At 39.1% G+C, this 13,355-nt stretch overlaps 1 protein-coding gene across 1 annotated transcript in view; it reads left to right on the plus strand.

Annotated features, from left to right (window-relative positions):
* CFAP95 (cilia and flagella associated protein 95) overlaps nucleotides 1-13,355 on the plus strand; it is a 76,720-nt gene that overhangs the window by 13,995 nt on the left and 49,370 nt on the right. Inside the window, exon 2 of the mRNA XM_004375846.1 lies at nucleotides 12,345-12,453. Coding sequence (XP_004375903.1) covers nucleotides 12,345-12,453 — 109 coding nt within the window. The remainder of the gene's footprint in view (nucleotides 1-12,344; nucleotides 12,454-13,355) is intronic.

Raw genomic sequence — 13,355 nt, forward strand, 5'->3', positions numbered from 1 at the left:
AGATTCTAAAATCAGGTAGTGTGAGACCTCCTACTTTGTTCTTTTTCTTCAATATTGGTTTGCTTATTTGGGGCCTTTTCCTTTCCATATAAAGTTGGTGATTAGTTTTTCCATCTCATTAAGGAATGCTGTTGGTATTTGGATTGGGACTGAGTTATAGCTGTAGATCACTTTGGGTAGAATTGACATTTTCACTATGTTGAATCTTCTTATCCATGAGCATGGTATGTTTTTCCATTTATGTAGGTGTCTTTTAGTCTCTTGCAATAGTGTTTTATAGTTTTCTTTGTATAAGTTTTTTACATCCCTGGTTAGATTTATTCCTAAGTATTTTATCTTTGTAGGGTCTATTATCAATGGTATTGCTTTTCTTATTTCCTTTTTGAAGTTCTTTTTGTTTGTGTATAGGAATCCAACTGATTTTTGTATGTTGATCTTGTATACTGCTACTCTGCTGAATCTTTCTATTAGAACTATGTGTGGTGTCTGAATTATTAGAAAATTTTGGTCTAGATAGATTACATGACTTTTATTAGACCTTTTTTTTTCTATATGTTAAACCATTCTGTAATGAATGTAAGTAATTTGGAAAGGCTACCTCTAGTTGGTTTACATTTATTATGTCAAAGTCAGGGCATTGACTTTCATGTGTAGGTCTTACTCATTGCCTCAAACCCTGTTCATGTAGCTCTGACAAGTGAGCAGGTCAAGAAATGTAAATGTCCTGCTAGACATTCAGGCACAAATAAGTTGTTTCCCCTCACTGTAAAGCCATCTGGGTTTAATACTGTTGAGAGTGGGGGTGTAACTCTTTGCTCTTTGACAATTTTCTCTATTTCTTCTTTGGAAATTTGTCTATTTTTCTCTGAACTGGGAACAATTTTGGTACATTATTTTTCTTGGAAAGTTATGTATTTCATCTAACATTCCAAATATATTTGTATAGAGTTATGGAAAGTAGTTTTTAATGATTTAAAATGTTTTCTTCTATTTTGATGGTTTTATCCCTCTATTTTTAAAGAACAACTTTATCGATACATAATTCACATACCATAGAATTCATCCTTTTAAAGTGTATGATTCAAAGGCTTTCAGTTTATTTACAGAGTTGTACATCCATCACCACAATCAATTTTAGAACATTTTCATTACCCCCTGTCATGGATTGAATTGTGTCCCCCAAAAAATGTGTGTAGCAACTTGGCTAGGTCAAGATTCCCAGTATTGTATGATTGTGTTATCTGATGTGATTTCCTTATGTGTTGTAAACTCTACCACTATGGTGAGATTACATGTGATCTCCTCATGTGTTGTAAATTCTATTACTGTGATGAGGTTATACTGATGAGGTTGACAAGATTAGTGTCTTAATGCAATCTCTCTTGAGATATAAAAGAGAGAAGCAAGCAGAGATACATGGGAACCTCATACCACCAAGAAAGCAGTGCTGGGAGCAGAGCGCGTCCTTTGGACCTGAGGTTCCTGTGCAGAGAAGCTCCCAGACCAGAGGAAGACTGATGACACGGACTTTCCTCCAGAGCCGATGGAGAAACCGTTCCCCTGGTGCTGATGCTCTGAATTTGGACTTGTAGCCTACTGGACTAGGAAAGAATAAACTTCTCTTTGTTAAAACCATCCACTTGTGGTATTTCTGTTGGAGCAGCACTAGATGACTGAGACACCCCCCAAAAGAAACCTTGCTTGCCTTAGCTGTTAGTCCCCAATACTCCCATGTGCGTCCCTACCCCAGCCCTAGTCAACCATGAATCTACTTTGTCTCTATAAATTTGTCTATTCTGGTGATTTCATCTAAAGAAATCATACAGTTTATGGTTCTTTGTGACCACCTTTACTTAGCATAATATTTTCAAGGTTTACCCATATTGTAGCATTTATCAGTACTTCATTTCTTTTTATTGCCTAATAATATTCCATTGTATAAAACAAAATCCAAAACCAAACCCATCACCACTCAAGTCAATTCCAACTCATAGTATCTCCCTCCACCCTTTTTCTTGATTAACTAAATAGGGATTTGCCCATTTTATTTATTTATTCATCTATTTCTTGGTTCTTTTTTTTTTTGTTTTCTAAATAATTTAATTCTCAATTTTTTCTCCTACTGTTTGGGGTCTAAAAGTGGTTAGAACTTGTAGCATTGTATGTCACCAAATTTCTGGAATCTCTTATTTCCTTTCATTTCTTTTTGCAAACCATTCGATTATTTCCTGAATTCATCTCTCTTTCTCTTTTAAATACATTGACAGAAACACCCCAATAGCAATTCCCACACAGAACTAACACTGTTTTCCAACCTCTTTCCCAATCTTACTAGCAACATGATTTGACTCCTCAGTTACTGTGGAGTTTTGCCTTTCCAGCTTATGGTATCACTTTCCTCATTACCTTCTGCCTGACCTCTAAGCCAATGCCGTATATTTTAAATATTTTTGTTATATCAGTACACACTCCACTTCTGTTACAGATTTCTGTGTTAATCAAAATAGTCTAGACTTAAAAAGTGTGGTAACAGACAACTCCAAAATCTAAGTAGTTTAACACATAAAAGTTTATTTCCCAGTCACACAAAGTCTGCTGTAGGTTTTTGAGGGGTAGAGGTGGGCACTCCACAGAGATACTCTGAGACTCGGGCTGATTGAGGCTCCATCACATGGAGTGTCATCTGTTGCTCTGGCAGGGCAAGAAAGTGTCGAGGATTGTAAAAGAGCTTTGACTGTCTTAGCCCAGAAATGACACATATCATTTTTACTCACATTTTATTGACCGGAAGTAGTCACATGGCCCCACTAACTGCAAGGAGGCTGGAAATTTCAACTTCTTATATTACCAGGAAAGAAAGAAGAAATGATACTGGAGAGCACAGTGTCTATCACGTATGGAAGACTTTCTTGTAAAACTCCCCACGTAGTGTGAGCTCTGGGGTTAGACTTTTGTCCCTCCAGCCCTGAAGCCATTGAACCTCTAGTCCTGAAGCCATTGCCCAAGTGTAATGTTGGCAAACACCCCCAAGGGCATCAGCAGGTTTGGTGGTTTGCAATTCCACTTACTCTTCTGGGTACAAGACTATCGTACAAAAATTGACCTGGAAGTTCCCCACTGAATTTTTAGCTCTTAAATACTTTTAATGTATTTGAATTTAAAAAAAAATGAGGACACACAACAACAACAACCAATGTCTATCTATCTCTATGTCTGTACACCAAAAACCAAACCTACTGCCGCCTAGTTGATTCCAACTCGTAGCGACCTATAGGACAGGGCGGAACTGCCCCATAGGGTTTCTAAGGAGCAACTGGTGGATTCGAACTGCTGACTTTTTGATGCGCAGCTGAGCTCTTAACCACTGCGCCACCATTTTATATATATATATATGTATGTATATATATACATAAAATATATCATTTTTTTGTTGTTTTCAGTGAAAAAGTTTATCTGCATAACTTCAGGAAAAATAATTTGTTGGCTGGCAACTCTCTGGGAGTTCCCACCTCTGGACAATGTCATTACTGAGATTTCTCAGCACAGCCTGTTGTTTCCACGTCTTCCACTTGGATTCTACAGGATCTTGGCTGCTTTTAGTAGCCTTTACATGTGATACAATCTGGGGATTATAACTTCTCCTGGTTTGCCAAAAATTTAGTTAGCTCTTCCCCCCCGCACCCCAATTTCTTTGCTGCTTTTGAATGATTTCTAGGGGGAAAATAGGGGGAATGCTCCTTCATGCAGCTATGTTCATAATAGACGTCTGTTTTAACTCAAGATCCTATCCATGAAGAAAGACTTGTTCAGTTTTTTTCTAGTGTAAATGTAATGAATTGCTCTGAAACCAAAGAACCTTATATTATCTGCTCAATATGCATAGCTCGTGGAATCACAGGAGTGTGGATTAAAACGGGCCCTAAACTCACATAATACCATCTTTTTATGTTCTTCTGGAGTAATTAATTCAAGTTATTTAAGCTGGTAATATTAAGACTACAGGGTTAGGAGCTTACACAGATAGTCAAGTGTTTTAAAGACTACAGGGATAGGAGCTTACACAGGTAATCAGGGTTTTTGTTTTTTGTTTTTGGAGGGGGCAAACAGGTCTCCATGCCAATGGGGATATACTGTGAAGGTGCTTTTTGGACTACGGTAATTACTAATATATAATACACTTTAATTACTAATATATAATATACTTTAAAATCTCTCTCTCTCCTTAGTCCACTATTCCACCACCCAGAATGTCTTTGACCAGCCAGTATATGCTGTTTTTGGAGTTGAGGATCAAAGAAACCCAAAGTAGAACACAACAGAGAGTCCCTGATGGAGCAAGAGAACAGTTGGGTACAGAACTCAAATTCTAGTAAAAAGACCAGATTAATGGTCTGACTGAGACTGGAGGAACTCCAGAAGACATGGCCACCAGACTCTCTGTTAATGCAGAACTGAAACCATTCCCGAAGCCAACTCTTCAAAGATTAGACTGGACCATAAGACATAAAATGATACTGGTGAAGAGTGTGCTTCTTAGTCCAAGTAGATACATGAGATTAAATGGGTAGCTCCTGTCTGGAGGCGAGATGAGAAGGCAGAAAGGGACATGAGCTGGTTGAATGGACACGGGAAATCCAAGGTGGAAATAAGGAGTGTGGTGACATATTATAGGGATAGCAACTAGGGTCACATAACAATGTGTGTATAAATTTTTGCATGAGAAACTAACTTGAGCTGTAAACTTTCACTTAAAGCACACTAAAAAAAAAAGAAATCCAAGATAATATCTTAGGATTTAAAAATAATTATAGGGTTATGGAAAATCATCACCTTGATCCTGATTTGACCAGAACAGTCTGGGTTACAGTAGTCCCAGAGTCCCTGAGTGATGCAAATGATTAACACACTTGGCTGCTAACTGAAAGGTTGGAGGTTTGAGTCCACCCAGGGGCCCCTCAGAAGAAAAGTGTGATTTACTTCCAAAAAATCAGCCACTGAAACCCTATGGAGCACAGTTGTATACTCTGACAAACATGGGGTTGCCATGAGTTGGAATCAACTCGATGGTAATGGTGGTTCCCTCTAAAGGTGTCCCAGTTGGGATAATAAGTTATAGGGTCACTCTATTTAATGCATGTCCCTTCAGCAGTTTTTACAGTCACATGTATGCCAGTTAATCAGACTGACAACAATTTATTTAATGTTTAAATTGTTAAGATAAAGACCTGGACTACTGTATTCCTTTTGTTTACTCCCATTATTCTCCACACGACCTCATGTTTTTTGAAGATTTTTCTATGAAGAAAATTCATAGTGGTGATGGATGTTATTTACATGCCACTCAATACACGTTGAATGAAAAAAAATGACTTCACTTCTCTGTTTCAGTCAAATGGTTTTCTTTTGAGTACAGTTTAGGCTTCAAATTTTGTGGTTTCCTGGTTATAGGTGCACAAATCACAAGCAGCAGGGGACACATAGAAAAACAAAGTCCTTCTTCATAAGTCTGAAATGTCACAATTTCTTCCAAAGACATAAGATTTTCTTTATGACTCTGCAAATGCATCTTAAACTCTTCATTTGTCAATTTGATAAACATACCACCAAATAACAATACCTTGGCATGTAAATCATTTGCCCAAGAAATCTTGAAAGAGGATTGTCAAACGTTTCTTCTCAGTCTTTGATTCTATTGATTTTATGCTTCTAATGTGTCAGGGAATATAGCTGACTCTCTAGGGTAATTTTCTTTTAAAGCCCTAGATAGAAGATGATTACAAAACGTAATAGAAAAGGTATCTTTCCCTTCTCATTTGGACTAGATTTACATCAGAAAACAAAATAGCTTACAGAGTAGTTGTGAACTAAATTAATAATTCTAACATTGAAGAGTAATATATTCTGCCATCTGGAGTCCCAGCTAAAAAATTTTAACATCTTTGAGATCCGCAAAGAAAGTATGTCTCTTGTCAAGTAACCAGAAGCTAGAATTTGGCTCAGATTGTCATTCTTTACATGTCAGATATTGCTCAGATTCAAACCCCCTTTTCACTCAATGTTATGCATATGTATATTGAGAGTTTTTCCACTCAGCAAGTAGATTATAATTCCTCTAGAGAGAAGTTAGTGTTGCAGAGGACTAGCATCTCTATATGCATAATCACTCCCTCTTTATGTGTGATTTGCAAAGTGAGCTGGGGTACTCTTTCTTTTTATAGACGCATTTGGAAAGCCTTTGCTTTCAGCATTTGTATTAAGGTGACAGTAACATAATGTAAGAACATTCATTCATTCAATCAATCAATCAATCCATCAAGACTTAATGAGCATTTACAATATGTCAGACTATACTAGGCTCCAAGATCACAAAGATGAATAAAAAATAATCCCTGTGTCCAAGAAGGTCCTCATCTAATGAGAAGGCAGATACATTCATGGGCAATTATAAAACAATGAGAAGGGCAGGGTAATAATGAAGATATTGGTTTCTTTGCAACCTCCCACTTCACTTCCCCTACTAGATGTGGGATCACAGAAACCATAGAGTGTAACTTCATCTCCTTTCCTACGAGGAGAACCCTGTGTCCTAACCCTACGCCATCCTTCTCTAACTGGAATCTGGATCACTCTGGCCTATGGCAGCCTGAGGGGAGGTGCAGGTCCATGGCTGAGCATGCCCTGGACCCAAGTTTGTTTAGTTCTGGAATTCACTTGGATATTTGTATGTGTTTTCTCAAGGGGCACTTACAGATCCAATTTGATGCAGACATTCTGCTTTTCTGGTAGGAACTTCAAGCTCTTATAGGATCTCAGGTGATGGTAGGGTTGGTGAAGAGAAGTTGTATACCAACTGCATATACTGGGCATTTGTCCAGAGTGGGACCTGCTTATGCTAATCTTTGCTCTCCTGGATTCTGTTGACCTTGTTGTTGCTAGTTGTCATCAAGTCGGCTCTGACTCATGGCAACCTTATATATAAGATAACAAAATGTTGCCCAGTCCTGTGCCATCTTCATGATCATAGGTATGTTTGAGTCCATTGTTGTGGCCATTGTGTCAATCCATCTCATTGAGGAGTTCCTTCCTCTACTGACCTTCATAAAACCAAAACCAAACCTGTTGCCATCAAGTTGTTCTCAACTCAAAGCAACCCTGTAGCACAGAGCAGAACTTCCTCAGAGCGTTTCCAAGGCTGTAATCTCTACGGAAGCAAACTGCTACATTTTTCTCCTGCGGAGTGGCTGGTGGGTTCGAACTGCCAACCTTTTGGTTGGCAGCTGAGTACTTGACCTTGGCCCTCTTTAAATCATTCCAAGTGGCATTTTTGAGGCCACAGTCATGGTTCTATGCTCCTTTTTATATAGTTTGCAGCTCTGATTTTGTCCTGTCAGCCCTCTCCCCGCTCCTAATTCTGTTCATATTCATATTATCTCTCCCACAAAAGGACAGAGAAAACAAGATTCATCTACTTGTAATTAAAGCTATCTCACATAAAGATTTCTCATATAAAGAAATAGCCATATCAAGCTCTGGGCTTGATAGAACTTGGTTCACAGCAGATGCAAGCTGCTTCTCAAGGAAAATTCTGGCCCTGCGTGCAGGAAGCCCTGTAGGTCCCCTTCCCAGCAAGAAGGCCAGGCTGTACCTGCATGCCTGGCTTTGAAGACACAGCTGTTTCTTTAGTCAGCAGCACAGAACCTGTATTCAAGCTTTTTTGGCCTTGGGCTGAATGTGGACCAGCTCCTGTCAAATACCTATCTGGGCGAATTAATATCTGGGAAGCCAGGCTGTAGACTTGCTCTGGTCAGTAATGACCTTCTTACTAATCCAAGGTAATATACAAACTATCAAGACAATGTAGCAAGTTTTTCATATAAACCTGTTCCCATCAAGTTGATTCCGACTCAGAAGTGCCCCAGAGGGCTTCCAAGGAGTGGCTGGTGGATTTGAACTGCTGACTTTCTGGTTAGCAGCTGTAGCCTTAACCAGTGTGCCACCAGGGCTCTGTTTTTCATATAGCTAAATATATTCCTTATACAGGACTCTGAGATTCTTTGGTCTTAAAACCAGTCAAACCAGTTGCTGTCCAGTTGATTTTGACTTATTGCAGCCCCATGTGTGTCAGAGATGAAGTGTGCTCCATAAGGTTCTCAGTGGCTGATTTTTCTGAAGTAGATATCTGGGCCTTTCTTCTGAGGCACCTCTGGGTGGACTCAAACCTCTAATTTTTTGGTTAGCAGCTGAGAGCTTTAACTGTTTGCACCTCTTGGGACTACAATTTTTGGTGTTAGAGGTCCTCTTGTTAAAGCGACTGGACGGCTATTTTGTTTTTAATGTTCTTGTCAAAAAAAGTTGGCAACTTTATGTTGGTCCCACCCATTTTGGGGGAGAGTTTTGCTGCTCCATGAAACACTTGGATCTAGGAACCACTGGTCTAAGAGCCTGGTATGCGACTATCCTCTTGAGCAGAGTTTCTCAGACTTGGCACTACTAATGTTTTGGGCTGGATAATTCTTTTGTTGTGGCGCTGTTTTGTGCACTGTAGGATGTTTAGTAGCATCCCTGACCTCTAGCACACAACTCCATCTTCCAGTTGGACAACTAAAAACATCTCTAGTCGTTGCTAAATAGATTGATCAAATTGATCCCCTTCCAACCTGGCTGAGAACCACCGGTCTAGAGCAGTATTTTCCAGACTTTGGTCCTCACCTGCTGATGCTTTGTGAACTCACTTTAGTGGGTCGGTAACAGCACTTTAAAAAATGAAATAGAATAAAAGAGAATAGAAAGTATTCAAGTTCATATAAGGGGAAATAGAAATTTAAGTTTCAGTTTTATGCACAGAAATACACATATGCATATTCTGGATTAAGATGTAACATGCTTTTCTTACTGGGGGGCTGTGGTCAAAAAGTTTGAAAGTTACTGTTCCAGAGTCATTCTAAATTTTATCACACTCATTTTTTTTCCATAAAGATGTTTTTATTGCTATAAATGACAAGTCATGACAAGTTATATGGTGACTGTAAATAAATGCATGTAGCAAGGAGAATAAGACTGTATAAAGTATATATACATATGTATTATTACGTCTTGATTATTTTTGTGCATACTGCTATTCACAGTTCACACAGATGCTGTATGGCTTCCTTAGTAGTGATAAAGTATTTAAAATACCCAACTATCAAATCAATTTGGCGCTTCCTTAAAAAGCTAGAAATAGAAGTACCATACGATCCAGCAATCCCGCTCCTTGGAATATATCCTAGAGAAATAAGAGCCGTCACGCGAGTAGATATATGCACATCCATGTTCATTGCAGCACTGTTCACGATAGCAAAAAGATGGAAACAACCTAGGTGTTCATCAACAGATGAATGGATAAACCAATTATGGTACAGTCACACAGTGGAATACTATGCAATGATAAAGAACAATGATGAATCCGTGAATCATCTTATAACATGGAGGAATTATGCTGAGTGAATTTAGCCAGTCACAGAAGGACAAATATTGTATAAGACCACTATTATAAGAATTCAAGAAAAGGTTTAAACACAGAAGAAGACATTGTTTATTGGTTACGATGGTGGGGAGGGAGGGTGAGGGTTATTCACTAATTAGATAGTAGACAAGAATTATCTTAGGTGAAGGGAAGGACAGCACACATTACAGGGGAAGTCAGCACAACTGGACTAAACCAAAGCTAAGAAGTTTCCTGAATACAAACACTTTGAGAAACAGAGTAACAGGGGTAGGGGTCTGGGAACCATGCTTTCAGGGGACATCTAGGTCAACTGGCATAACAAAGTTTATTAAGAAAATGTTCTGCATCCCTCTTTGGTGAGTGGCTTCTGGGGTCTTAAAAGCTAGTGAGCAGCCATCTAAATGCATCAATTGGTCCCAACCCACCTAGAGTAAAGGAGAATGAAAAACACCAAAGACATAAGGAAAGTATTAGCCCAAGAGACAGAAAGGGCCACATAAACCGGAGACTTCATCAGCCTGAGACCAGAAGAACTAGATGGTGCCCAGCTTCCACCAATGACTGCCCTGACAGGGAACACAACAGAGAGTCCCTGATGGAGTAGGAGAAAAGTGGGGTGTAGAACTCAAATTCTAGTAAAAAGACCAGACTTAATGGTCTGACTGAGACTGGAGGAACCCCAGAAGTCACAGCCCCTGGACTGTCTGTCAACCCAGAACTAAAACAGTTCCCGAGGCTAACTCTTCAGACAAAGATTAGATTGGACTATGGGACATAAAGTGATACTCGTGAAGAATATGCTTCTTGGCTCAAGTAGGTACATGAGACTAAATGGGCAGTTCCTGTCTGGAGGTGAGATAAGAAGGCAAAGGGGGTCAGGAGCTGTTTGAATGGACACAGGAAATCCAGGGTGAAAAGGAGGAGTGTGCTGTCACAGTATAGGGAGAGCAATTAGTGTCACATAACTATGTATAAATTTTTGTATGACAGACTAATGAGTTGTAAACTTTCACTTAAAGTACAACAAAAAAATACTCAACTATCCAAAAATATTATGGATAGACACAATATTATTAAACAATAATATTTTGCATTTATATGTTATTTTTCATTTGAGACTCTCACTGCATTTGATTCATTTATTTCCTTGCTGTATGATTCCCAGTTAATGTCGGGGAAGACTGAGGCACAGACAAATGTTCACATGACATAATATAATAAAGTTAGGGAATTAACTAGGTCTCTGGTTTCCTTTACAATACCTTAATCATTTTAACTATATTTGTTTTTATGCTACCTCTTGGAAGTAGGGGCTGGTGTTTTTTGGTGGCTGTGTATCTGTTGGAGCCCTGGTGGCATGGTGGTTAAGAGCTTGGCTGCTAACCAAAAGATCGACAGTTCGAATCCACCAGCCACTCCTTGGATACCCTGTGGGGCAGTTCTACTCTGTCCGATAGGATCACTATGAGTCAGAAGCCACTCGACGGCAATGGGTTTGGTTTTTGGTTTGTGTATCTGTTGGAGCCAGGCAGGCTGCGGGCACACCATCAGTGGGCAGCGGCAGGCGGCAGGGAATGCCACATTGCATTAGCTCTGTCCCCCAAAGAAACGCCTTCGTTACAGATTCATATTTTTAATGCTGTGTTTTTGGCTGCTATCTAAGGTTGTATAAGAAAAAGAACATATTTTCATCTTTTCTCAGAATCTAGTTACAATAAAATTTAAAATATGTCGTGGGTTAACCAGGGCCACATTCTGACATTTGTGGGCCCTAAGCACTTTTTGCTTCATGGGCTCCATCCTCCATAAAAAGCATTGTAATGAGATTTTACTACTGCATTGGCATAAAAATGGATGTAATCCAAGCTGGATTACATTAATTCCATTTTTCTGATTAAAAAAATCTAAAACATGTTTGCAAGTCTCAAAGTGTTGCGCTCCTTAGGCACTATGCCTGTGGTGCCTAATAAAGAAGTCAGCTGTGGGGATAATGTGAGGAAATAATAACTGGTAGTCTTTCCCTTCATCCCTACGCTCATGGCAAGGTATTAGTTACCAGTTGCCGTGAAGTCGATTCCAACTCATGGCCACCCCATGTGTGTCAGAGTAGAACTGTACTCCATGGAATTTTCAGTGGCTGATTTTTCAGAAGTAGATCACCAAGTCTTTCTTCTGAGGCATCTCTGGGTGGGGGGGGCCTCAAACTTCCAACCTTTTGGTTAGCAGCCAAGCGTGTTAACCTTTTGTACTACCCAGGGACTTCTATTATTCCTAACCACCTTACTAGTCAAGAGATTTGGAACATTTTTTCCTCATCCAACCACATTTTTTAAAGCATTTTTTTCCCCTAGCTTATATTTAGTTGTCAGCTTCCCTTACGCCCCCTTTAGAAGTCAGAAGCACAGGTTATAAATCAATGTGAGCAAATACGTTCCTATCCCACTTGTATGGGGAAAAAAATTGTAATTAAAATTCATGGTAGAAAGAACTTCTAAGTGGTTGACTGCCTTTCTGAGATGTTATCATGTTTTATTTTAGAATGTACTTTCAGGAACTGTTCTACATTATTAAGTAAGATTCATCTCATTGGAGTAACTGAATAAGTTACTGTGTTGGAAAAGTCTTGTTTGGGGTCTATTATTAGTTTTGTCACTTGAACTAATTGGTTTTAGGAAGAAGTCTCATCATTATTTGAAAAAAAGAGATGGAAAATACTTGATATGTCATGAGTCTAGTTGATTTACAATTAAAATGATGTCAAAATTATAGTAACTTTTCACTGAGTAACTTAGAAAATTTAAGCGCAATAAACGTAAATAAGATTCATCCCTCACTGGACTCTAATTTTTTTCTTAAGGCACCATGACAGAGAAGCTTTTCCCAAAGATTATGATATAGAAGGTCCTGAGACTGTAAAAAAACTGTGTAATTCAACATACCGGCGACTTGGAACTGATGAACCCCCAGTAAGTAGTGGCTGCTAATTTATTTATTTTAAGTCAGGAATCTTCATCATAGTGAAGCATGGAAAAATGAAGGGAGGAACACCTTGTCGGTGCCCCGTTATTAGCTATGTTAGTGATTTAGACAGGTGACTTAGCCACTGTGTGCTTCAGTGACCTTACCTATAAAATGCACCCACTTCTTACATTTGGTGTGAGAATTCGATAAGATAAATAATATAAAGTGCTCAATAAATATAAATATAACATAGAGTGCCTGCACATAGCAAGTGCTCAAGAAATTGTTACTGTTGTGATGCTGTTGCAGCATTTTGCTAGACATCTCTTCACAATTATCCTATAGAGTTGCTGTTGTTAGTTGCTGTCAAGTTGACTCTGACTCATGGCAACCCCACGTGTGCAGAACAGAACTGCACTCCATAGGGTTTTTCAAGGCTGTGACCTGTCAGAAACAGATTGCCAGACCTTTCTTCTGAGGCACTTCTGGCTGGGTTTGAACCACCAACCTTTTAGCTAGTAGTCAAGTGCTTAACTGTTTGTGCCACTCAGGGACTCTTCTCTGTGGAAAAAAACAAACCCATTGCTGTTGAGTCGATTCCGAAACTCATAGCGATCTTATAGCACAGAGTAGAACAGCCCCATAGGGTTTCCAAGGAGTGCCTGGTGGATTTGAACTGCTGACCTTTTGGTCAGCAGCCAAACTTTTAACCACTACACAACCAGGGTTTCCTTTTCTATGGAGTAGGTATTATTATCTCTATTTTACTGATGAGGATAAAGAAACTCTTAGAGGTTAAGTGCGGTACTTAAAGCCACACGGCTAGGGAGTGGAAAGTTAGGGTATGAACACAGGTCTTTGATTTTAAGTCCTTTGTACTTTTCATAAGCTAGTAGAGTTTGTGTAA

This window comes from Trichechus manatus, unplaced genomic scaffold (assembly GCF_000243295.1).
Source record: "Trichechus manatus latirostris isolate Lorelei unplaced genomic scaffold, TriManLat1.0 scaffold00038, whole genome shotgun sequence".
NCBI lineage: Eukaryota > Metazoa > Chordata > Mammalia > Sirenia > Trichechidae > Trichechus > Trichechus manatus.